At 47.9% G+C, this 26,455-nt stretch overlaps 2 protein-coding genes across 22 annotated transcripts in view; one reads left to right on the top strand and one right to left on the bottom strand.

Moving 5' to 3' along the window:
- Positions 1–26,455, top strand: part of CACNA1E (calcium voltage-gated channel subunit alpha1 E) — a 581,675-nt gene that overhangs the window by 104,059 nt on the left and 451,161 nt on the right. Inside the window, exon 1 of one of the 21 annotated variants that reach the window (XM_073216859.1) lies at positions 10,980–11,250. The exons of the other annotated variants lie outside the window; for them this stretch is intronic. The gene's annotated coding sequence lies outside the window, so the exon portion shown is untranslated. Of the gene's footprint in view, positions 1–10,979; positions 11,251–26,455 lie in introns of those variants that run through there. 21 annotated transcript variants of the gene reach the window in all.
- Positions 10,288–20,492, bottom strand: LOC118972923 (uncharacterized). The gene is made up of 3 exons (XM_037021101.2): positions 20,427–20,492; positions 11,392–11,833; positions 10,288–10,980 (listed from the first exon to the last, which is right to left on the bottom strand). Exons 1-3 carry the CDS (start codon positions 20,490–20,492, stop codon positions 10,310–10,312), a joined length of 1,179 nt encoding a protein of 392 aa, XP_036876996.2. The 3' UTR covers positions 10,288–10,309.

A 26,455-nucleotide genomic window follows, 5' to 3' on the forward strand; every position in this document is an offset into this window, starting at 1 on the left:
ACATTACTCCAGGCCCCAGAAGGGACAACCCCCTGTGTAAATTCATAAACTGGCATTCCAGCTTTTCAGTCTCTGGAAACTTTGTGTTTTGTGACTTCTGCCTGAGAGTGGGGGTGTTAATTTCAAGAGAACCAACCATACTGAGTTTCTGAAACTGCCCAGCTGGGGCCCGATTCCCAGTGGAAATGACTCTGCCAGGCCATGGCTACCTTGAGGGGCCTGTCGTAGGCAGCAGCCAGCCCCCATCTTGGCCATTTATGAAGAATTATTTAACTGCAACAACTCCAATGGATCCCAGTCTTCCAAAGAGTTATTTAATTGACATTTTCTGTTCAGAACATCCTATTTGATGCCTTGCTAAGGTTGTTTCACAGGCTGGGGGTGGTACTTACAATGTCTGATGACAATGTCAGATAGAGAACTGACAGAGAGGGCACCCCACCAGGCAGTCCTAGGAATCTGTGAGACAGGGAGTGCCTGGCTTATAGTTCAGTTAAGGGTGGATTAAAAAAAATCCCAGAGCCCATGATATTTCTTATGTTGTTTACCAATTGTGCAGAAATTTCATTTTACCTACATTTAGGAGAAACAGTAAATGGGCTTATACCTGTACTGTCCAGCTATTACCATAATAGCACTGTGTCATAAGCTACCCCCCAAATCAGAGGCTTAAAACAATAATCATTTCTTCTCAAGGAGTAGCAGGTGACTAGGGCAGCTTTGCTCCAGGTTGCAGTGGCCAGGCTAGCTCTGCGTCCCATGTCCCTCCTGTTGCTCCTGGGCCCAGTGAGCCAGGCAGGGCATGTTCTCTTCACCATGGTGGCAGAGGGGCAGAGGGGCAGAGGGGCAGCCCTTATGTGCAAGCACATTTCAGGCTCTTGCTTATGGCATGTCTGCTGGCATTCATTGGCCAAAGCAAGCCACACAGCTGAGCCTATGTCAAGGCCCAGAAGATTCCCTGCCTTCTTGGGGGAGGGACCGCCTGGATACACAGTAACGGCTGTGGATGGGTGGGGGAGGGGGCGCAAAGGACCAAGGACATTAAGGCGATCTGCCCCATGTCCAATTTGGAATTCTTGGAAACAATGTTATTTATGCCCCTGGGAAGGGTTTTTCTGCAGATCAGGACCTTTTAAAGACAATGTGGTAACAGTTTGGTGGTTCCTCATAAAGTTGAACATAGAATTACTCTATGATTCAGTAATTTGTCTCCTAGGTGTGTATATATCCACAAGAACTGAAAGCAGGAACTCAAATACTTGTACAGCAATATGTGTAGCAGTGTTACAGTAGCCAAAAAGGTGGGAACACCCCAAATGGCCATGCACAGATGAATGGCTAAACAAAACGTGGCACATGCATATAATGGAATTATTAGTCTTAAAAAGGCAGGACATTGTGACACATGCCATAAATGGATGAATCTGGAGGCCATTGTGCTAAGTGAAATGAGCCAGTCACAAAGGACAAAAAGCGTGGGACTCCACTTAGCTGAAAAACCTAGAGTAGTGAAATATACAGGCACAGAAAGTAGAATAGAGATGACGAGGAGCTAGGGGTTGGGGGCATTGGTGAGTCGTTGTTGAAGGGGACAGAGTTTCAAATGGGGAAGATGACAATGTTCTGGAGAGGGATGGTGGTGATGGTTGCATGACAATGTGAGTGTGCTTAATGATGTTGATTCTAGACTTAAAAATGATCAGAAGGCTGTTACGTTAGGTATATTTTACCACAATAGAAAGGAGAGAGAGTGTGGCTGCTGGGCTTGGTCATCCGATCTTTAGAGAGACCTGGAGGTGCTGCGGGCCCAGAATCATGAGCAGCCCGACCATTGGCCCTGATGTGAAGGCCCTGGTGTCTCAAAGATGGGGAGAAGGAAAGCACAAGTCTGGAATATTTGGATTCAATATCCTTCTGGAATTTTATTTGCAGAATTAAATAATGTGTCCAGTCTAGAAGCTTGCTCACTTTGTGGAAATTAATTCAATATCACCTACAAAAAGCCATGAGAAATAGAAGGATCCAGGACCACAGGAAGTACAGATTAGGGAAATTTGGGGCTGGTGAGAGTGTGGGTCTCTTTTGTCACTTTTTATTAAATGAGTAACATGACAGAGCCAAACGACACAAGGGGGAGGGTGCTTGACTCAGCGAAGCAGTGATGAGGCCCTGAAGCTGAAAGGGGTGCTTTACAAGACTGGCCGAGCTTTCCTGGGGAAGGTGTAAGGTAAAGCTTTGAGGGAAAGATGCTTAACCCCCCTATTATAATGATTGGGCTATTCATATTTTCTCTGGGAAGAAAAACTAGTGGATGCCGCAGGAACTCTCAAATATTTGTGCTTTCCTATTTTTCTTTCCCAAAAAGGCCCTTTGAAAATATGTCAATGCCACTGATATCTGAGCATGGTGAGAGAAGCCAGGTGTTTGTCTTGTACGTTAATTATTGGGGAGGCCTTCCTTGCACAAGTTTCATGCTTTTATTGTTTCCTTTTTATTTCCTTTGGCTCCTGGCCCCCACCTCAATGCACTTGGAAAGCCATAGATTCTAAATCACCATCTTTGCATATAACATTTTAAGAGTGTCTACCTTGTAGGACAGGATTGGCACACGCAAGGGACACACCATTTGATTAGCTGTACCTGCTGTCAGACAGGCTCTAGGAAAATGGATCCTCTGGGCCTGGGAAGAGAACATCTTGAACTCTTCCTCAAATAACTCATTTGTTCTTTGTTCAAGGATCCCGGGACTTGATCACTTGGATACTTCTGTGCTCTCCGAATGGACAAACTGCCATTTTTGGTATTACCTGAAAAAGTGGAAGTAAATGTTGTTTCTTTGGCTTTGAGCTTTTCCTTAGGCAACTATGGCACATGGAAGTCTGGGTAGTACCAGAGTCACAGAACTATAGGTCTGGGTTTCTTACCCTGATTTCCGAGGGCCACAGAAGCTGAAGAGATTGTAGAGCAGAACCAGCAGCAGCCAAGTTAAAGGCCCCAAGGTGGACAAGTGATTGGGTGGTGGAAAGTGAGGGCACATTGGGTGAATAACTGTCAGCATCCGTAAGGCCAGGCAGAGGCTGCTGGGAGCTCTGCCTGCTGTTTCCAGGACGCTGTAGCCCCCTTCCAATCCCATTCACTGGAAATGAATTCCTGCCTGTGCTATTCTGGCCCCATTAGGTCAAATCTCCAGGTCCCCCTCCTTTGATTCTAAACATTCCACAGGGTCAGAGTGGAGAGTAAGTCAGGTCAGTGGTCCTTGGAGTGAAGAGACCTGGGGGGTAACTTCCTTCAAAGATCTGTTGGGGACGATGTGTGCACAGGGATGGAGAGAGAAAACCTGAGAAGCCTCAGCTGGCTGTGGGGCAGGCTGAGTGCATCTGTGGGGAGTCGGTCACAGACTGACGATTTTGGAAAATTATGGATATTCCTGGCTTATTGATCTTCTTTAAAGTAATCAATATGTGTAAGACTTAAGGGTTAGAATTCGTCGTCTTCCCTGAAAGGTATAGCAAAATGGTTCTCAGACTTCCGTTTAATTTCGGAGCTAAGAGGGTGTCTGGGAAGCTACCTTACCTATTTCCTTGTCTTTAGGTGGGACCAACCAATATGCCTGATTCAATTCCAGCTTTTTAAAAAACTTCAATTAAAAAAAGTTGCCTGGATGTTTCTATAAGAATATTTACTGAGTGTTTTATATATTCCAGGTGCTAAGGTGCTATCCTATGTACTTGACAGGCATTATCCCCTTCAATCCTGAGAATCACCCTAGGAGAAAGGTATTATTAATTATCCATAATCAGAGGCAACCGAGGCAGAGAGAAGTTAAACAAGTTGCCCAAGCTCACATTTGGGCTGAGCAGGCAGTGAACCCAGGGAGTCTGACTGTGGAGCGCATCCTCTGCCACTTCGGGGCTGTGCCCACCATCCCATGCCCGTGGGCTTCCCACAGTATGCCCTCAGGCTATCTTAGTCTGCTTGGCTGCCACAGCAGAGCACCACAAACTGAGCAACTTACCAACAGAAATTAATTTTTTCACAGTTCTGGTGGCTAGAAATGTGAGATCAGGTATTGGCAGGATTGATTTTCCTGAGGATTCCTTGGCTTGTAGATGGCTGTGTCTTCACATGGTCTTCCCTCTGTGTGTCTGTATCCTAGTCTCTTTTAATAAGGACACCGGTCATACTAGATTAGGGCCCACCCCAATGACCTTATTTAACCTTACTGACCTCTTTAAAAACCCTATGTCCAAATACAGCCACATTCTGAGGTAATGGGGATTATGACTTCAGTATGTGAATTTTGGGAGGGAACACAATGTGGCATATAACACAGGGCAAAGGAGATAGTGCGTCCCCTTGAAGCCCATGATTAAATTGCCTTTTGTCTTCTCTTCTATATGGGGTAATAGTCCTACCTCTGTTGTTTGCCTTCTGAGTCTTCTTTCCCATTGGTTTAATTCTCCATACTGTTCTTTTCTCCATGAGTGTGTCTATTTCATGCTATAATTTATAAGTAGTTGGATCAAAACATGCAAGTATACTATGTTTATGTGCATCTAATTTTCTTCTTTCCTCCTCCTGATTCATAGATATTGCCCATTTTGGGTCAGAGGAGAAAATTGAGAGAGGAGATAAGGGAGTATAAGAGCATATGGACATTTGGAAGATAATTCTGATCTTTATCTTAACTTGCCATTCAGGTACCACCTTAGCACTAGAGCCCAGTCCTTTTTAATGCTCAACTTGACATGTTGAATTACCAGGCCCAAAGGTTTCTCCTATGTGTGGAAAACCATTTGGGACCTGTAAAAACCAAGAATCACAGACATAGAAGATGCTGAGGAAGTGAGGAACCTTGCCTGAGACCTCCAGGCTGGCTAACGGCTGAGCTGAGACAGGAATCTAGGCTCCCATTTATTACCTGATACAGTGAGTTCCCCTGTTCCTGTCCACGCCCTGAGTCTTACCATATTGTTCCATTGATTAAATGAAATGATTTCTTCCCTTTTTTCCTTTAGATCATCAAACTCTGAAGCAAAGATTCTGGCACTTCTTCCCAATAGGCTCCAAATTCTGTTTGTCTTGTTAGACTCATCAGAGGAAATGAGTCTTTAGCAATGTGAATATGTTGAAGTATTTTGTTTGACAAGCCAGTTTGGGACATTATCCTGAGAAATTACTTTGCCCCAAATTGGTATAAACCAACCATGTAGAGAGGCCTGCTGGAAAGGGGAGGGAACACTGGTGTTGGAGCCCTGGCCCCATTCCTGTGGTTTATCCTGGCCTCAGTCCTTAGATTTTACTCTCTTAGAGCTTTGTATGAATTAGTAAATACAGTTTTACTCATCAATATTGGCATGGTTGTCTTTCTTGCCTAGGGGAGAAAGGGTGGGTCTATGTGACCTTGGCTGCCCCTAGACCCTCATTAGTTAGACTCTTCCAGGGCAACATGTATGTTCAAGTCAGAATTTTCAACACCCTCTTCCCAAAGTAAAGCCAGAGCCCTAGGAAGTTTCACTTCTATGACAATGTCTGTAACTAAACCTGATGGCGAGGAAGTGCAGACAGAGCAATGCAGTGAGCATGCAGGAGTGAGCAAGCGGCATCTGTTGAATGGTGAACCCCAAGAGTTCAATTACCCCAGTTCCCTCCACAGAGGGTAACCATGGAAACCTCATAAGCCAAAGCATCATCAGTCCTCAAGCAAAACACATGCACAAGCACACGTACATGCACAATCATTCCCTGGGATGGCAGCGTGTATGTGTGCATGTGCCTATGTTTCAATTACTATGTATGTGGGGTGCGTTTGTGTGACACTTTGACAGTTTGTATGTGTGTGTATCAAATTAGCACGGGCGTCGGCTGCCACATGCTTTCCGGGTCTGCTTTCAGGGGTGGTGAACGAGCATAGGTTTGTCTTAATGTTTGGGTGCTTTGCTTGGAGCTGGGTAGGGGACGTGTTTTTCAATTTAGTACAGGGTGATGTGGAGGCCTGGTCTGGGCATATAGGAGGGTTTTAAACTTATTCTTTCTCATATCAGGTTGCTATTGCATAAAAGCGTACATGGGTTGGATTTTTCACCAGCTGGGAGGTATTATTCCCTGGGGATAGGAGAACTCAGCATGGATCATATTGAACTTTTCAAACAATCTAGCGTGGATGCAAATTCAGGCTTGAGGGTGTCATTTTTTTCAAAGCAGTGTCTTTTCAGGGTATATGCTGGTCTTTTCTTTTTTCTCTTCTAGCTGTTGCTTTAAACCTTTCCCTTTTCTAAGCTTGGGCTAGCCTGTCTATGGCATGAGAAATACAGGGATGTGAAATACAACTCACAGAAGTCTGCTAATGAAATGTGTCATTCAGTATGTGCATATCAAGAAGATTGTGTGTCATTTGGCAGATCTTTGAGGTAAGGCGGCTCCATCTGGATTAGGGATTATTTGGGGGAACAAAGCTATATGAAGACTAGGGCTTCAAACATGCATGCCTGGGGTTCTAAGTTGTGAATGGGGACTGTGCACCATGCAAAGCCTGGCCCTGTGCTTGAGGCTGCCTCGACTTAATGGGAGCTCTGTGAACACGAGTATGAGGGACTGTGTGTCTGTGTTTGTCAGCTCTGCTCTCTCCCTTCATGTAATGTATGAATGAAAGAGAATTCATTAGGGAGTATTGGGAAGAAATCCTTGTCTTTTGAATTCTTGCCTTTCATTCGCATTTACAGTTATGGTTTCTCAAATGGATAGGTCTTGTTTGTCCACCAAGAGGTATGTCGAAAGGATATTTTCTTTTCTCATTTTAAAGCAGTTGCTTCCTGGATGGTAGAAATCCATACCGGCATCACCCAGCAGGGGCTCGAAACACTGTCCATGTCCTCCCTGACTCCTTGGCTGTTGACCATCCCAACCTCCATCTGCTTTCCTCATGGCCCTGCTCCCGGAAGAGAGGAATGAGGCTAAACGCTGCAAGAGATTTATGTCAGGCAGTCGCCTGAAGTTCTCCCATCTTGGGGGGGACTCACCTTTCTGCATGGGTAGAGTTAACTTTTGAGTTTGGCCAAATGATGCCAAAGCAACCCCAGGGTGGGCTGAAGGGAAGTACCCACTTGGCATTGTTCACCCCCCCATTCCTGCTGCAGCCCAACCTCAGTCCCTCCAGGAGCTGTTGCCATTCTGGATCATCCCAACCAGAATGCCTGAAGGGGACCTTGGCTCACTGCTTCATCAAAAGCGGTTAGGGGAGGAGATCTCCTTCACCTAAGCCGTGGTAGTACAGGTGGGGCTGGGGCTCCAATGGCCCTGCTCTGGCTTCCCCACCCTTCCCGGGCCCCTTCTGGGGTGTGTCTTGAGTCTTTAAAAGCAGCAACCCTGTAGGTTGAGGTTATTTAACTGTTTCCTTGAGCCAAGGCTTGTTAAGTGCCTCCCAAATGGCAGCCACTGGGTGCAGCAATGAAGGAGGCACTAATTTTGCCCTCAGCGTGCTCATCTGTATACTGGTACCAACAACACAATGAGATAAGAAGTTAATTCGGAGCATTATGGGAGCTGATGAGAGGGCAGGGGGGCTTCTTAGAGGAACTGATACCTGACCTGCCACCTGAAGGATGGAGGCAGTTAGGGGAAAGGGAGGTGATGGACATTTTCCAGCAATGGAATGTTTTTTAAATGGAATGTATTTAGAAATGGACTGCTTCTCAGGCGAAACCTCATAGCAAATGGTATTCAGGAGAAAGAAAAAAATGAGAGCATGGGGGAGAGGGGAAGAGGAAGAGAGAAAGAAGAGGGGTGCAGAAAGAAAGTGGAGAGACAGTGGGATGGAGATGAAAGACTGAAGGGAGGAGACAGGGAGAGGGACAGAGTGAGGTTCATGGGATCGTGGATTGTTAGAGCGGGAAGGAACAGTCAGTGTTCGCAAGTCCCTCACTTAACAGATAAGGAAACTGAGGCAAAGAAAGGCATTTGCCAGAGTCTCACAGGTGTTTAGTTGGAATGCTGAGTCAGGAACCTCGATCTTCTGGCCTCTGATAGGTTTGAGAAAGGAAGAAATAGAGCTGGTTAAGGTGGGGAGAGAGAGAGAGGTCACAGATGGAGAGGAGAGAGTGAGGAAGAGGCACGGTCAGCTGAGATTCACTGGTGTCGTCACACTGTCGGGCTTACGTGAGTGAAAGCAGGGAAAGTGTACATGAAATCTGAGCGGGGTGTCTTTCTTTTCTGTCTCCTTTACCTTCCTGTTTCTCTTCCTCTCTTTCCCCTTCCAGCCACATCCTGCCTACAACTAGATGTCAGGGAACTGGTTGCCATGGCTACTAAATGGCATTCAAGCAGGCTGAATTATTAAACCAGGGTCTTTCTTTGAAGTCAGCGCCCCAGTACAAAGTCCCGTTAGGGGGCGCAGTATGGGGCACAGGATTGTGCCAGGGCAGTGCAAGAGGCTCCCTTGCTGGTCTGGCTCAGACAAGAGAGTCTTTCTTGAGCACACTGAGCCCTCTTCTTAGGCTGGGTACAGTGGAGGCCCGGGAGTTGGGGGAGTGCATCTGCCAGGGTGAAGAGCTGGAGGGAGACAGCTCCTGGAGGCCCAGCTGAATCACTGACTCTGACTGCTTCCTCCCGCTTCTCTGCCTAGAGCAAAAGGTGCTGGACAATAGCCACAAGTCATTCAAATGGGATAAGACCCAAAGCCAGTACTGTTGTTATGTCTGAAAGGAGACCATATTGTTCTAATTCATTGTCATGTGTAGCCAGAGAGTCAAGAAGTAAAATGGCATGTGTGTCTTGGGCATCTGGGATTGTAACGTCTCTGCAGGTAGGTTAAGGGACTCTGTCACAGAGGACCCCCACTGGTGGGCATGTTCCTCTCCCAATCGCAGGAAAGGGCATCAAGGAGAGTCTTCTTTGCAGGCACAACTGTTGTTTGTTTTAGTGATGGAGGGGAGTGAGTGTGGCTGCTCTTCTCTTAAGGAGATTCCAAGCCAGGGAAACCATCAGCCTTCTGGTATCCTTGCTCTGTAAACTTTTTCATTATAAACAGAAACCCAAACACTGTAGTGTGACTGCTTCTGCTTAGGGGCGCTGAAGGAAGAGGGGCCTCCATGGCTGGCAACGGCACTGTGCCTGTGTGTCAGGGTGGGTGGGGCATGAGGAGCCCCTTTTGAGGTCAATGGAGTCAGTCTCTTTCCCTCTTTAATGGATTCAACAGAATCTTCAGTGGGAAGATCTCTCCCTCTTCCTCCCCACTTTGCGTTCCTTCTTTGAGAGGAGGGGTGCTGAGTCCCCAAGCCCTAGGATTCTGACCTCGCTTTGTGCAGGGCCCAAAATCTCCATAAGAGAGGCTCCCATTGCATTCTGAGGCTTGAGCTGGGAAAAATAAATTCTTAATAAGGGAAACACAATCTGTACAACTCCAAAAAATCTGTCAGTGTCTGAAAAACTGATTCATAACTGCGGTTGTTTTCCTGATGCCCGACTGGAGCAATTTTTAATGTCAGGGCTAAAGGTCTGGTTTTCTAGGTCTAATTCATAGAGACCCAACTCACTTCTTTTCAGGTTGGTGATAACTGTCGGGATTTACCTGGTCTCAGGGTGGAAGTCCTCATTTTCACAGAGTGACCCTCCCCTCCAGACCCTCTGGGGGTGAAGCCGGAGCCCTCCAAAGAGGCTGTACAGCCCTCGGTCCTCACTCCCTTTCCCACCTCTGACTAAAGGGACCTGGAGAGGAGCCAGTGGCCTTGGGCTAGTTAGAGCTCTTCAATGAACATGTCATGAATTGTGCGGGCCCCTGGCAGGTAGGGTGTGCAGAGTGCAATGCTGACAAAATAGAGTCACTGCTCTTAGCCACGGGAAGCTCACAGAGTTCATTCAACTCTGGCAACCCCCAAACTAAGCCTTCAGAGGACTTGCCCCATTTGTGCCAAGGCCAAACCTGAGAAACAAAGGTGGTGGGGAGCTTGCTCTTCCCTCCCACTCTGCTTTGCCCTTTCTCTTCTTGTCCCTTCCTGTCCCAGGGCCTCCTGCTCTCTCCGGGCCCTTCTGTGCTCTGATTCTGAACTTCAGGTGGAAGGTGGGAAGCTGCTTATAGCCAGCTGACAAAGCCCCTCAAGGGACCTGCATGGGCTGAAGATACTGGTGGTGGAGACGCAAGGTTTCTAACCAGCAAGAGCTTCCCGAGGCATTCTGCTATTCTGGAGGAAAGGTATGCAACGAGTCAGAGAAGTGGGTGTAGAGGGAGCCTTCTGAGAGACCCAGGTCTAGAAGGCCTTCGAAATGCCAGTTTGACTCAGTTTTTTGGGCTTTTTATTTTTATTTTTTGTGCTCCTTACTGCTTCCAGGGAAACAGGGTCTCCTTTAGAGCCTTCACCTGGCCCCTTGCGACCCTCAGAGAGCCTCCAGGTTCCTCCACTGACAGCCAAGATCCTCCCGCCACGTCCGGGGCTTGTCCGTGGACAGCACTGGGCTCAGGACTGGTTCCCGTCCACCCCCCACTCGCTCCATTGGTTCCTTTAGCCCCCGGTTCGGGTCTGTTTCTCTTTAAATGCGACGGTACTCTTCCATCCCGGCCCCCTGCCCAGGCAGGCCCGCTCTGCACCCCCCGGAGGAGCCGGGGACTGGACCGGCAGGACCTTGGGAGGGGGCGCTCCTGCCCACCAACGGGAAGGGTTCTGCGTGGAAATGGTCCAAGGAAGTTGGAGGTCACTGAACTTTTCCACGGAGCTGGACCTAAGTTTCTCGCCCCCAGGCTGTTCACTCCGGAGTCGCAGGCCCCCAGCCGCCGCCCGCCCCTCCCCTTCTCGGGGCGCCCGCCCGCACCCCGAGCCCTCCCCGCGCTCCGCGCTGGTCGGCGCCGCGTGCCGCCCCTGCCTGGGCAGCGATTTCGCCCTCGGTCTGGATGCAGCTCCACCTTCCCCGCTCCTTTGTTGTTCACCCGTCTGTCCCCTGGGGGGGCATGTGTGCGAGTTCTCTTTCTGATTGTCAGAAATTTCTTTTCCGCTGTGTGGGCAGAAGACAGATTAAAAAAAAAACAAACTGTCTCCCTTCCCTTTTATTTATTTTCCGTTTCTCTCCCGTACCTCCTCCTGCCTCCCCACCCTTCTTTTTTGCGGCTGCTCCTTCCTCCTCCAATTTCACCACCGTTCCTCCCCGCTCCCTCCGTTCCCTTCCCCCCACCCTCCTGCTCTTTTAAAATAATGCAGCGACGTCTCGGCAATACTAGCACACCCTCCTCTTTCAGCTGAGCGCGGGACTCTGCATCAACTCAAGGTAAGCCCGGGTTCTCGCCGCGGAGGAAACGGTGGTGCCTGCGGGCTGCGCTGCCCGCCCTGGCGGCAGGGGCCTCGGCTCGTCCGGTGCTGCTACCTGTTGGGGGCCCCGCGGACCGCGGAGATCCCAGTTGGCCCTCACCTTCTTGGAACCGTCCTCTAAGCCGGGGGGTGCCTCCTCTCCACACGCTGCCCTTTCCTTTGCAACTTCCGTGGCAGTTTCCCGGGCGTGGGAAAGCCCTTGGCCGTTCGGCGTTTTTGGGGTGAGCGTGGTGTGCCCCTTGCAGGGGCGCCTGGGGCTCGCACGCCCTTGGTGGTTGCGCGTTTGCTCGCCCGCAGCGACGGAGGCTCGGGCCACCCAGCAGAGCAGCCGGGCTCAGACGCGGAGCAGGTGCCGGCAGCAGGGTCTCAGCGAGCCTCGGGCCCTGCCGCCGCCCTTTCACCAGTGCAGGCACTGGGAAGTTTTGTGGGGAACCACCCGAGGGGAGGGCTCGCTGAGCAGGGACTGAGCTTGCAGCGAAGTTTCTGAGAAGGAGGCTGCGTGTGCCCTTGGAGGTGTCCTGGGACTGGTAGGCTGGGTGTGTCTAGAGGGAGCCGCGTGTTGGGCTGGTGGGTGAGTGCCCCTGTCCTGGGAGAGGACTGGGAATTGGGCTGAGGGGAGGGAGCGAAGCGTGAAGAAGAAGATGAGCTACTTAGAGTGGCTAGGTTTTTGACAGGATTTGGGTCTCCCGACATGAGGATGGTGGTGGGTGTCCTGGTGCAGTGATGGAACACCCAGTCCTCTGCACCTCATTGCTTTATGCCCTCGCCTGGAGACAGTGATGGGAGACACTACCCGCCCTCTCATCCTCCCTGAGATGAAGGCTTACACTTCACCCTGCAGTTTGGCTATTAGCCCGTGGGGGGATCCTCCCCAGTTGCCGGGTCTGGGACTGTGGCCACTCAGAGCGGGTGGTTCAGGTTGAGTGGGTGGTGGGTGACTGACATCTGGGGATTTGTAGTGATTAATTCCCCCTTCCCTTTGGAGGCCATGGGTGTTGGAACATTGCTTCTTTTTCCTGGGAGCCTGGAGCTGCGCTAAGACACTGAGACATCGTGGTTAGAGGAAGGCTGGAGGAGCCAGGATGGCTTAGTCCTGCAAAAGTGTTTTCATGAAAGGAAAGGACTTTTCTGATGTTTAAATCTTCACTGATATCAGAGCCAGAGCAAAGGGACTTTCTTTGCTGGGGTTGGGAGCAAGGGTAGACACTAGGGGAAAACTTGCGGTTGACAGTTCCAAAAGGAATTACTAATGGAAAATATCAAACTTCCTCTCCTGCAAATGTGTGGGTCTTGAAGGATTGTGTAGCCATCTCTAGAGCCTAGAAGATGACCTCTTGTTGTTTGATTCCATTTTACTGTTCTCTGATGTGCTTGGTCTCTGGCCACCTAAGATGTTTTTACCATTTTGTAGTATTGGGTAATTATGGAATTTATCATCCAAGCACAGACACTTTTGAGAGTGGACAGAGACATTAGTAATAATTAGACATGGACAACAGAGACTGTCCAGACAGATAGGGACAAATGATTGCCCCCAGAGTGACTATACGGGCAGAGGTAGGGACAGTTCACGAGGCAACATATGCTGTTTTCATGTCATTTGGATCTTGCATCTTCCTTCCTGGAATGGTTCTTTCTGACTCAGATCACATGTGGACTTTATTTCAGTTCCCTCTGAGAATCCAGCTCTGAATACAAATCTCTTTCCTTTGATGAACTCTTCTTTCCCCAACTCCATCAGTCCTTCCAAAAATCCCATCCCCAGAATGGAATTGCATGCTCCGACTGCAGGGATTACACATTAGAGGGTGATGCACATGGAGCTGTGTCTCTACCTCTGTTTGCTTCTTTGCGGTATTTGTGAGCCTTGGGCTCCCTGGAGGCCATCTGTCTGCCAGGAATGTGAGTGTTGTGTTGATGGCAGCATGATTTATGGTGACCCTTGCAGTCGTATGGCTGAGCGATTGGATCACTGCTGTCCTACCTCCTCAGCTCTCCTGAAGCTGGGGGTGGGCTGTATGTGTTTTGGTTTCAAACTGAGGAACTCATGTTTAGGAAGCATCCTACTGCCGGGAAATGCCTGGCTTTACTTCCTTGTTTGTATGAGGGAGCAGTGAGAATTCTTAGGGGATACGTCTGTCAGTCACACCTCCATCTCCCTGGAGGCCCATGGGTCCGCAACACAGCCAGGTTCCTGCAGGACTTCAAAAAGTTCATCTCCCATTTATTGAGGGCTAATTATTTTCCAGATACTATACCTAGCAGACTTGATCACAGTTAATCCTTATCCACCCTAGTAAGTTGGTATCTCCATTTTATGGGCAAGGAAACTGAAGCTCAGAAAAGTTAAAGAAACCTGCTCAAGTTTATGCAGCTAGTAGAGCTGAGATTCAAACCCAAGGTGAGCGGACTCTGTTTCTGTCCATGCAGTGGTGACTCTGTGCTAAAGTTGATGTGGTCAGTGTTTGGCTCACAGCATTTAGTCCCACCTGTTTGGGGTCCTGGCAGTAATGGACGATTCCTGAGTGGAGTGGATTAGACAGTCCACTTGTCCATTCTGCCTGGTTCTTAACTCATGTTGCTTCTGTGCTTCCTGTCAGCATTGTCCTTTCTTGGTGTCCATGAAGTTTGTGTCCCCTGCTCCCTGCCCTGCTGCCTGGACCGTCTTTGGTGGGGGTCTCTGTCCTGGATCTTACTTGAACGTACTCATGATAGTGAGGGGAGGTAGGACTGTTGCCTGTAAGGCAGAGCATGTGTTACCATCTGACTTTTAGGGTCGGTCTACTTTAGTTATTGAGGTCTGCCTCTCTCAGGGTCACAGCTGAATGAGTCTAATCTTAAAGACTGACCATGGCCTAGACTTGGAGAGAGCCTCCCCACCCCTTGGTTTGCCCAGAAATAATTCTGTAGATTATCCAGGAAGCTTGAACATACCAAGCTGACAGTGTCTTGACAGTCTCTCAGATCCTTCATCTATCATGTAGGCAAAAATAGAGCCTTAAGTAGATAATTCTAGACATTGTTTCCACCTATTTATTGTTCCTATTTACCCTGTAGCTGTGTAATCAGCCAGACCAAGAACATGCCTGTAAGGAAAGGGGGTATTATCAGGCAGGGCATGGGCAGCTGAAAGTGCTTTGGTCTGGGAGATGTAACCTCTAACCCAGTCTCAGCACCATTAAATAGCCAAATGACCTTGTACCAGTCACTGGGCCTCATTTACTTTGCTTGGAAATAAAGGTTGGGCAGATGCCCTCCAGGTATTTCCCAGATCCCTTGTCTGAGAGCCCACAGTTTCAGAGCCACGCCTCTCTTCCTGTCTCCCAGTGGAGGGTAGGGGTGGACAGATGGCTGACTGGGTAGGAGTCAGATGGGGGCCATGAAGGAGGCATCCTGGGAGGAGCTGTGACTGCCCTTGGTCTCCTGTGGGCAGGCGTCAGCCCCATTCTGGTATGGAAAAATGGGGCGCTTTATCTGGCCAGGGGAGAGCCTCTCCTGCTGCCTGCCTTGTGTTACCTGGCATCCCCAAGAAGTTCTGTCACTTTGTGTCCCTGATAAGTGGCAAGGATTAGGGAGAACAGGAAGTACAACAGTCTGTTAACCCACATCTATAATATACACTGAATGAGGAGCTAAGAACTAGCAGGGGTGTGTGTTTGTGTGTATGTATGTGGGGGGGTTTGGAGGTAGGACAGTGGGAGAAGGTGATCTACAAAAAGTAAGAAAGGAGACACTGCCTTTGGTCTCATGGCACTTACAGTGTGGTGAGGAGCCCAAATCTAGTCAGTTGGACGAAGTATACATGTGACAAGCTATACAGCCCTTTGGAACCAAAAGCCCATTACCAAACCATCTGTGATAGTACAGAGCTGGGCATGTGCAAATCCAGGACATTCCTGGTGGAAGCAAAGATGTGTGATGCCTTTCTCAGTGTTACCTGGAAAACTTGTATAGGGGTGTCCTCTTTATCTCAGACATGAGGATTCTCGAGGGTTCTGTTGTCTGCTGTACATGTGTGGGCTCGGAGGAATTGTAAGGAATGAGATTCTTGAATAGAATTGGGTTTTACCAAAGAAAAGGCCTTCCCATTTATGCTCATGCAGCATTATTTGGAAAGAGACATCTTCTGGAATCACAGATGATATAATCACACTGATCTCACTTGAAAGCAAATTTTTCCCCCCTCTAAATGCTAGCCTGGGATTAGGGTAAAGAGAGAATGCCTCAGAGTCTCAATATATGGTTTGTGGTGGCAGTGGCAGCTGAATGGGCTTGGGGGAGGGCGCAGAGCTGGGGAGCACCAGCAGGAAGGCACGAGGCTGTCTTGTGTACAGTTCAGACACTGCCACCTATGGCGCAGCAGAACATCCGTCTCTGTGGGCGTCAGTAGGATGTTTCACCTGGGTAATAAAATCCAGGGCTGTGATGATGGACACACCTCAGAACGGTGGAAATATCCGTGTAGTTGCAAACATACACCTTGAGGTCACAGTAACTCCCTGTGTGCTGTGCTGCAGAGGGGAAGGGGAACTGGGTTTATGCCTCTCTTACATATCTTTTGGGGTTCTCCCCCTTTCTCACAAACAAATGTGTACTCAAACCTTTTGCTAGGAGGAATAGGAAAATAAAGAAGAAAATGACATGGTTCTTTCTCTCAAATAATTGGTTTCTCATTCTAAGTACAGTGCCTTGAGGAAGTCTCTATTTCTTTTACCAAATTATGTGTTATCTGGCCGTGGCATAGTGGTTCTAGTCTTGCTCCAGTCCTTACAGGCTGTAGACCATGGGCAAATCACTTAAGCCCTGGGCCTCAGCTACATTACCAACGCACAGGCTTGGTACCCCAGCTTTCAGAGAAAGGGCCTGGAAGCAGTGGTCGCTGGGGGCCCCTTCCAATTTTTAGAGCAATGGCTGTTCTATGGTTTCATCTTTCAACCCTTCTCTCTCCTCTCTTTACCCTTTGTCTCTCCCTCTCACCTTGTCATACAATAGAACTTTTTTTGTTTGCTGTATTTACTGAATAAGAATTGTATTCTTTGCTCTTAATTTAAAAAGTGCTGAAGAACATTTTTTTGCCTCTTAAAAGAAAGTAAATGGAATCTCTCTTGACTTATTTGGTCCTTGGTTGATGTTTTCTTGAGTGTCATGATCCTGAATACAAAGTTCCATGCCTTCTTTAGCAAAGGGATTTGTAATGACAGGTGAACACACCCCCAATTCCCTGCTTCTCTTTATGTTGGATCTCAGGCTCGTGGTTAGTGAGCTGCTCAGCACTGAAGCCCGAGAGTCCTGGGTGCATCTGCCTCTGCGCTCAGGAAGGAAAAGTCAGCCTGCCAATCTCAGAACCTGGTCGCTGGTCCAGAAACGACCCCACAGTGGGTGGAGGGGAAGGAGCCCGGGCTGGGTTGGAAGCCCCAGAAGTGAGTCTCAGCCCGTGTCAGTGGAAAAACCAGTCTCTCTGTGCCTCCCCTACCGCTCCTTCCTCCTCTCCCACCCCGTCTCCTTACACTTCTCTCTGCAAAGGTATCCTGACTGTCTGTTCTGGGTAAGGCACTGGGTGAAGTACTGGATACTGGGAATACAGCAGTACATGAGGCAGACAAATGTCCTACTTCTGTGGAATTTATATTCCAGTGCAGGAAGAGGGAGACAATAAATAGACAAGTAAACTTGTAAAAAAAAGAAAACGATAAATGTCACTCAGAAAATTAATCTAGGGTGACAGGGCATTGATTGTATAGCTCTTTAGACTGACATATCAGGGAAGGCTTCTGAGGAGGTAATATTTAAGGTGAAGATCAGAAGGGCAAAAAATGAAATAGGACCCCTATCCCCATTTCTCTATGGCCATTGTGAGGCCTAAGCACAATTGTACCAGAAAGTGTTTTTTGTAGACTTTATCTCATTAGGCAAAATTGCTTGAGGGCAAGTATTGTGATTAATTAATCTTTGCAATCTTAGTACTTAGCATGGTAGTAAATGTGGGTTGAAAAAAGTAATATGTTTGGAGTTCAGAGGGGATTTTTAAGAAATAAATTAAGATGGTGCCTGTGATAGGCCTTTGTTAAAAGGAATAATGTCCCTTGCGCTCTTACCATTCCAGGGCTTTGCTGGAGATTTCCGTACTGACGCCCTGGGGGAGCAGAGAGGGTTCTCTGAGGGACAAAGACGGGTGGCCAACACTGAGGGAGTAGACTTCCTGAGGGAATTCCTTATTGCTTTTCTTGCTTTACAAAGTCTTCTTAGCCCTGAGCAGAGACTAACTTAATCTGAAATTGAGAGGCGATGCCACAGGCTCCCTCTCACCCTCCATATCTGGGATGAAGGTTTCCCTTTCCACAGTTGCCCTCCTCCAGCCCTGCCCGTCTCTCCTCCCCAGGGCCTGGCTTATCAGGTGCCCAGGAGACCTCAGTCCATTGTGCTGACTGTTGGCTGTGACTTTGCCGACCTGCCTACCCTCTGCTACCCTCCCTGAGGGCTGAGTCAATGCGGCCCACCTACTTCATCTAGTGAGTCACAGCTTTTCAAACACGGAGGTGTGAATCACTCAACTTGTAGCCCTTGAGATGTCTTGGGTGACAGCTGAGGAAGAAGGCTGCGTGCCTGTCCTTGTCCCTCATCTTCCCATTGCTTTACCATTCTCCCTGCCCTTAGAACGTAGAGCGCTAAACCCACAGCCCCTCTCTAGGGCCAGAGAACAGTTTTGGGGGTACATGGAGTGGGTATGCAGTCACGTGGTAGGGGTCATTCAGGGAGAACGTCCTGTCCCAAAGTGTGGTTTGTGAACGAGCAGCTCTGGCATCGTCGTGGGAATCCTGAGCCAGACTCTGGGTTGGGGCTGGACCCTCCAGCTGGGGCCGGTGCACAGTCAGGTTTGAACCACTGTAGAGACATAGATGCAGGTATCTTACTCCTCTTTGAAATACAGGATTTGTTTCTCCTGTTTGATGGAGCAAGCAAAGGTCTCCTGAATCCAAGATCACAGTAAGTGGGAGAGCCTGGATTTAACTTAGTCTTGACTCCAAAGCCAGAATTGCTATGAGCTTTAGGCCCGTAATTAAAATGCAGATATTTCTGGAGACATGTTACTAACCATTAATGCCTTAGTGCTAATTGCTTTCTTGACCATTTCCTGTAGGCTTCTGAAAAGAGGGCTGGAGCAACCCAGATTGCTGGTAACTCCCGGGTGCTTTTACTGCTCGGTCCTTTCTCTTCAGGTAGCTGTGGCTGAGTTCCTCCTCCAGAATGGAACTGAGGGACTGATCTTTAAATGTTGGTGATTCCTGGCCCCAAACCTGGCCGTTTTCAATGCCTCTGCTGCACACTCTTCCAGAGGGACCTCATGCTTCAGCCATCACCCATCTGCTGATGACTTCCAAATGTGTTTTCCAAGCTAGGATTCTCTTTTAAGTTTCAGAATTTTTCTCCAGCTGGCCTCTGGACATTTCTATTTCAGCATTGTATATCTGAAACTTAACTTATTCCCAAATGACCCCATCATCATTTACCATAGCTTGTCCTCTGCTTGTGTCCCGTTTGCTGTCATTCTGTTGCCTAAAGCAAGTCACAGGGCCAAGCTCATATTTAGCGTGGGAAGGTCCCTCAAGAAGCAGACACCAAGATGGGATTACATGTGCTAGGGTTTTATTAGGGGAAACACCTATGAAGGGTGGTGGGGAGGGAGCCAGGAAAGGCTGGAGGAGCTACCAGAATACCATGCAAATCTCACCCTGAGATAGACAGAGGGAAGGGAGGTTGGGTGCAAGGGTCCCCGCTCACTGTGCAATCTGTGGACACTCAGCAAGGCTGTCCGGAAGGCCCTGAATCAAAGTTGGCATCAGAGCCATCCCATGACTCCCAGAGTGGGCCTGCCTTAGTGTCCCTGGCCTGCTCCCTTTGTGCAAATACAGTAATGAATGGGGTGGGGCTCTTGGTCAGTTAAGCGCCTTGTAGTTAGTTGTCTGCTAGTCACATTCTCATAGCCATACAGGACTATTAGTCAATTTTTCACAAATCACAAATTTCTATTTCCAGCCCAGATGGCTCTCTTAAGCTCCAGAACTCTGTATCCAATAGTTTTCTTTATGTGTCCGCTTGACTGTCTAGAGGCATCTCAAACTTAGTATGTTTAGAGTGAACTCTTGCTCTCTACCCCCAAATCTGCTTCTCCTCCAGCGTTCTTTGCCTTGGTGAATGGTGCCTTCATTCACCCAGCTGTCCAGCAGTCAGTGTTGAACTTGTACCTCTTTGTGCCCTTAGGCAAATCCATTATGAAGTCCTGTCACTCTAGCAGCCTCAATACTTCTCGATCCTGTCCTCTTCTCCACCGTTACTGCCAACCCTAAACCAAGCCACCATCATCTCTTACTTAGATGATGATGGCACCCTCCTAACTGATCTCTCTACTTCTTCTCTGGTCCCTGTCCCAGCTCCATGCTGCATGGTCCACTGGGAACTTCAATGGTCTTGAAGAATGAAGATGATTGTGTCACTTCTCAGCTTGAAATCCAAGATCTTACCCATGGCCTATGTGCCCTGTATGTTCTAGCCCCCCTACTCTCTCCAGCTTCAACTCCTATATCTCTCTCCTTTCCCTATCACCCTAGAGCCACACTGGACCCCTTTAGAATGTGCCAAGCTCTTTCTTCCCACAGGGCCTTTGCATATGCTGTTCCCTGTCTCTGTAAGTCTCCCATCCTCTAATTCCCTGTTTACCTAGATAATGCCTATTTATCATCATTCAGTTAGTTCCCTATGTAATGTCATTTCTTCAGAGAGACCTTCCCAGCCAACTATTGTTCCCCACAGCCCATCTAATTCAGGCCGTTTCTTTGTGCTCTCTTACAGCATCCCACACTTCTGTAGAATGCACTCCATTTATGTATGCATATTTGATATGTGTCCCCCAGGCAGGAAATTTCCTGAGGATTGTTCACTGCTGTGTCCATTGCTGTTTCCCAGAGCTCAGCACAGCTCTGACACATAGCATGCTGCCTCCATCTTCCTCTGGCTTTTGCCTATCACCTCCTCCTGGCCCTCTCTCTTCCCCTCTTCTCTGCCTCCAAGTTTATTATCGTTGAAACCAAAGTTGGAAACATCAAAACACGTGTCAGTCATCTTGATGAGGCTGGCTACCTGGGAGTAGTCACAGAGGAGTCTCTGGTCAGACTCAGCCTGAGCCCTGTCCTCAACTTCTGCCATGCTTTGTCCCCTCTGGAGTGGGAGTAGGGCTTGCTGGCATCCTAGAATTGTTGAAATTCTGTTGCCAGAACAGAAAGCTGCTCAGGTCTTGTGACAGGGTTTCCTTGTGGATGGGTGTGTCCAAAGGGGTGTGAGCAATAACCAAGCAGATGGGCACTCAGTTCTGTATAGAGGACTTAGAGCACCAACCTGGGATCAGGCAGCTTTCCAACAGGGTTCCGGATCTTCCATTCTTTCCTAAGTGGCCCTGCACAGGTGATATATTTTCTCTGAATCTCCGGCTCCTTAAAGGTATGTAGGAGTAGTACCTCCCTCACAGGATTTGTGTGAAGTCTGGATCTCTATAAATAATTAACAAATAGCTAGGGATGATGGAGACTTATTTAGGATCAGGGGGTGGTGCTGCGCTTTCAGGGGAGGGGAGAGAAGGCAGAATGGCTGTAAGGTCTGGCTGGGCACTGCCATAGTGCCTCTGGCCCACCCTCTTAATTGGCCACCTACAGTATCTCAGAGCCTTGAGCCCAGTAGGCATCCAGTAAATGCAGACAAAATGAGCATATAAAATACTTGAGGGAGGCAGCCTGTAGATTTCCTCGCATCCCACGTCCTTTTAGCTGTGGCTTTGGTGGGGATGTGAAGTTGTGAGGGTTTTGGGGGGGTGCCGATTTGTAGAGACCATTCAAAACATGAAGACAAACACTATCCAATTAAAAAGTACAGATTGTACCTCATTTTATTGCCTTACTCTGCGTAAAGTTTTCACAGCAAAATTCTCAGAGCCCAAATATGAAGTGCCAATGAAATAATTTGCTTTGTAAACCATCGGGCTTGTAAAATATGTATAATGTCAGCTGTTATGTGGGAAATAGCTCCTGATAGATTTGCCATTTTGTTCTGCCTATAAAGGTAGAGGATGTCTGGTTTGCATTGCTGTTAGCCTTTCATTGAAGAATTTTAATTCTTGTTTTTATTGATCCTGAAACAGTCTTCTGTTCTGGGGAGTAGGATGACCTTGAAGGAGCCCTAACAGATGGAATTATACCCCAGACCCCACTCCAAATCTAATACATCAAAAAGTGGTTAAACCTCTAGTACAGTGATTCTTAACCTTTGGAGTCATGGACTCCTGTGAAAATTTGACATAGGCTGTGGATTTGACCTGGTAAAATGACATTCCAAATATTCATAGGATGTCAGGGGACCACAGAGCCTTATGAAGCCCATCCTCCTTGGAGCCTGAGTGTGGATCACACCAGACTGAGCTTATTCTCATCATTGTGAGTCAGCCATGAGAGGACTGGGCAGAACTCCAAGCACAGGGCTGCTGGGTGGAGACGCAGGTCTGGGGCTTGGCCTCATGGGAGTGGCTGGAGTGCAGGGACCTTTCTATCCTCAGCATGCAAACTGGCCCTCTCTGAGGATGCTTCTGGCACCTCACAGGGACAGGGGCTACCTTCTTCTTCTGTGGGCCTGAACACCATCCAAAAGGCTGGTTGTGGGCCAGTGCCACCTGCAGGAAGCAAGTCATTGCCTCACAGCGGAGTGTGGCCTGCAAGGTTATGCCATCATTCCCCAGCCCCTTCCAATAGGAACGCTGTTAAAGTCTGTGGAAGGGGCTTGCCCACAGGCCTGGGCCTCTGCTCGCGTTACTCCCATCCTCAAATGCCCTGCTCTCTCCTCTCTGCACATCTTCCAGGGTCTCAGCCCTCCCAGCCCACCTTCACTGCTTCTCTGCACTGGAGTAGCATTATGGCCCTCCCGTCGTCTGTGCCACACACCCCTGGACTCCTGGTCTTTTTTGGTTAACTTTACAGCTGTAGGACTTGACTGTGCCATCAGAGGATTCTGAAGGGTAGAGGCTCCACCTGCCTGGCTCCCTAGAGACTCAGAGTGGGAAGTTTAAGAAGAAACCAAGTACGTGATTTAGGAGAGTAGCCAGGAGAAGCATGACGCTCCAGTGGAAGCTGCAAGGACTGAGAAGGGAAGTCTGGGGGAGGACCATGTTTTTAAAACCCATCTTCCTCTTCTAGAAATCACTCTGTTTCTCTTCTCAATTCCTTGCAGTACCGTTCCTCCAAAGAGTGGCTTGTTGGGTCCAAATTCATTATTCATATTATAAGGAATCCCCAAGTACCCACCACCCAGATTCAAGAATCAACTCATGACCAATGGTTTTTTCACCTAAATCTCCTACTCTACCTTCCCACTGCATGTTTTTGAAGCAAATTCCTGTCATCGTGTAATTCCATCCATAAATATCTAAGTACTAGTCTCTAAAAAATAATGGATTAGAAAAATAGCCACAGTAACATTATCTCACTCCTCCAAATTAACAATAATTTCTTAATACCTTCAAATGCCTAGTTGGCCTTCATATTTTCCCGATCTTACCTTAACATTTTTTTCTTTAGCAATTGGTTTGTTGGAATCTGAATGTGCATAAGGTCCACCCATTATATTTGATTGAAAGGTTTCTTGAATCATAATCCGTAGGTCCCTTGCCCTTCTTTGTTTTTGGCTTTATAGTTAATTTGTTGAAGAAACTTGGCCATTTTTTTTGTAGATTTTCCCATATTCTGGATTATGCTGATTGTATCCCCATTGAACTGATTGTTTTTGTTCCCTGAATTTCCTATAAACTGGTACTTAATTCCATCTGATTCAGATTTGATTTTTTATTATTTTGTAAGTACACTTTCTTCCTAGGATATGTACTTCCATCAGAGGCACATAATGTCTGGTTGTTTATCTTTTTGTGACATTAGCAGCCACTGAGGATCATTGCCTAGGTCAGAGTTAGCAGACTTTCTCTGCAGAGGGCCAGGCAGTAAGTATTTTAGTTTGTGGGCCAGGTGGTTTCTATCCCAATTATTCCACACTGGCTTTGTAGTGCAGATGCAGTCATGGCTAATACATAAATGGATGGGCATGGATGAATTCCAGTAAAACTTTATTTACAAAAAGCAAGCAGGCCAGATATAGCCTAAAAGACATAGTTTACTGACCCTTCTCTGGGTTGTTGGTTTCATGAGGGGCTTGCAAAATGCTGACATCATTACTTCTTCATTCATCAGTTGGAGTAACTTACAAAGAGAGACTTCCCTGCGGAGCTTGGCTCCCTCTATATTTTTGAACCCTGTTTAATGAGGCACCCCTTTGCCCCACTCCACCAAAAATTGTTGCTTCTAAGATCATTGTGACTGTCCTGTTGATGAATCTAGTGGTCAGTTTTCATGTGTCATCTTGAGATCTTTGATCTTTACAGCATTTGACATAGCTGATCACTGCCTCCTCCTTGAAAAGCTTCACCGGCGTTCATGACACCTGACCTCTGTCCTGCTGCTCCTCCTTCACCACTGGTACCTCCTTCTCAGTGGCTTTGTTAATCTTTTCCTCATCAACCAGACTGTGAGTGTTGGATACCCTACACTCAGTCCTTAGACCTCTTCTTTATCTACAGTCACTTATCCATGGCCCTTTTATTTATTTATTATTATTTTTTAGGAGAGCCAGGGAGACTTTTATTGAGAGATACAGTGAGAGGACAGACAGAGCTCCCAGCTCATGCCAGGAGGGTACAAGAGAGCCCTCCATGGCCTTTATGCAGCTGGCTTCTATATATATAGATAGAATGCTAAACACGTACATGTTTATTACATAAAAATTTAAAACACTAAATATATCATTCTAGCCTGGCTTTCCCCCTCAACACTGCATGTGTCTTATTTCAGTTGCCCATGAAACATTTCCACGTGGATATCAAAGAGGCAAACCTTACATGTCCAAATATGAATTCTTGATATTCGCCATAAAACCTTCTCTTTCTTCAGTTTTCCCTAACTCAGTTAATGACAACTCCACCCTTCCAGTAGCTTTGGCCAAAATATCTGAGTGTCATCTTCGACACCTCTCTTTCTTTCACTCCCCACATCCAATCTGTCAGCAAATCCCCTCGGCTCTGTCTTCGAGTATATCCACTTCTCACCACCTCCACTGCTACCAACCTGGTTCAGGCTACTGTAAGCCCTTTCCAGGATTGTTGCAGCAGCCTACTGCTAACCGAAGCAGGTGGTCATGCTTCCCTGCATGGAGTGTATTCTCAGCTGGGCAGGGGCCTCTTAAAACTGTCAGTGGAGATATCCCACTCTTCTGCTCAAAACCCCTGAAGGGCTAGAAGCCAGAATCCTGAAAATGGCCGACAGAGTCCTACAGGGTCTGAAAAATACCATTCTCCCTCTGATCTCATGTCCTGTAACTCATCCCATGTCTCTCTCTGCTCCAGTCAATGGGTTCCTTGCTGTACCTACTATGCTAGGTACTCTCTCTGTGCCCGCTCTTAGCCCTTGCTCTTCCTCTGCCCAAGGTGCTCTTCTGCAGGTATTTGCGTGGCTTGTCCTTCACCACCTTCCGGTCTTTGCTCAAATGTGACCTTATCAGTGAGGCCTACCCTGACTGTGTCATTACTCCCCCCACCCCTGCACTTCAGGGAAGAAGCACTCTCCATCAAAGAGAAGCTGTCTGTCTTTTTTCTGAGACCTTTAAGGAAGCTGATGGGCCAAGACCATGCGGGAACCTCTCCCTCCCCTCCTGTTCCTCAGCCCTGACTCGGCCCTGCAGCGGCAGTCTGGACGGCACAGGGAGCTCCAAAACCAAAGGGGATGCCTGTCTTTCCCGCTCTCCATATGCAACACCCCCAGACACCCCAGAAGGGGACTTCTTTTCCCTTTCCTTAAAAAATAAGCTCCCAGACTCCTCTGCACTGTTGAGCTAGCTGTGGTGTCCCAGAGTGGAGGGGGGGGTGCCAGGGGTGCCCTCTTTGGATGCACAGCTTTGGGGGATTCAAGTTCTTCATCACTCCTGAATCCTGCTTCAATGTCTCACTCCAAGGCCTGGAGCCTGGAGCTGGCACTGGCCCCAAAGAGGCTGTGGTGGCCTCCTCTTTGGGCCTTTGTGCCCTTCTGTCATCCAGGGGGATTGTGCCTTGGGTCCTCTCCACTCATCTGTGTGAAAATTGTGTATGTCATTTTGAACTTGAGTCCACACCTGACATATGGAGACTTTTGGTTCCCACTGAGAGGAACTTGGATGGTGTCATGAAGTAGAGATGTTTGGAAGGTGGACCCTCCAGTCAAGCTGCTCATAGCGCAGTCCTTGGCCCTCACCTTGTAGAAGCATCAGGCTCTCTCAGTGAGATGGGGCCACAGAGCTCACCTGGCCTGATGCTCAGAATCTCTTCTGCAGCATGTCTAATAGGTAGCTGACCACCTCACTGCTTTTCAAGGAAGCCCATTCTATTTTCAGACAGATCAAACCATTAGAAAATATTTTAGATTATCAATCTAACTGCATTTCTTGATTTATATTTTTATTATTTTATTTTGGTATCATTAATGTACAATTAGATGAGCAACATTTTACTAGACTCCCCCCATTATCAAGTCCCCACCACATACCCATTACAGTCCCTGTCCATCAGCATAGTAAGATGCTATAGAATCATTACTTGTCTTCTCTGTGTCGTACTGCCTTCCCTGTGCCCCCCCACCCACATTATATGTGCTAATTGTGATGCCCCTTTTTCCCTCTTATCCCTCCCTTCCCATCCATCCTCCCCAGTCCCTTTCCCTTTGGTAACTGTTAGTCCCTTCTTGGGTTCTGTGAGTCTGCTGCTGTTTTGCTCCTTCAGTTTTTTCTTTGTTCTTATACTCCACAGATGAGTGAAATAATTTGGTACTTGTCTTTCTCCACCTGGCTTATTTCACTGAGCATAATACCCTCTAGCTCTATCCATGTTGTTGCAAGTGGTAGGATTTGTTTTCTTCTTATGGCTGAATACTATTTCATTGTGTATATGTACCACATCTTCTTTATCCATTCATTTACTGATGGACACTTAGGTTGCTTCCATTTCTTGGCTATTGTAAGTAGTGCTGCGATGAACATAGGGGTGCATCTGTCTTTTT

The sequence above is a fragment of the Manis javanica genome, chromosome 11, assembly GCF_040802235.1.
Source record: "Manis javanica isolate MJ-LG chromosome 11, MJ_LKY, whole genome shotgun sequence".
Taxonomy (NCBI): Eukaryota; Metazoa; Chordata; class Mammalia; order Pholidota; family Manidae; genus Manis; species Manis javanica.

What these genes read in the sequence shown, in the direction of transcription:
- LOC118972923 (XM_037021101.2), bottom strand. Translation starts at nt 20,492, where the DNA reads ATGGCAGAAGTTGAGGACAGGGCTCAGGCTGAGTCTGACCAGAGACTC. An exon ending in TCCTCTGTGACTACTCCCAG is followed by an intron (nt 11,834 to 20,426) that starts GTAGCCAGCCTC and finishes GGCTCCCTCTAG; the next exon opens with ACACACCCAGCCTACCAGTC. An exon ending in TAGAGGACGGTTCCAAGAAG is followed by an intron (nt 10,981 to 11,391) that starts GTGAGGGCCAAC and finishes CTGCCCACACAG; the next exon opens with CGGAAAAGAAATTTCTGACA.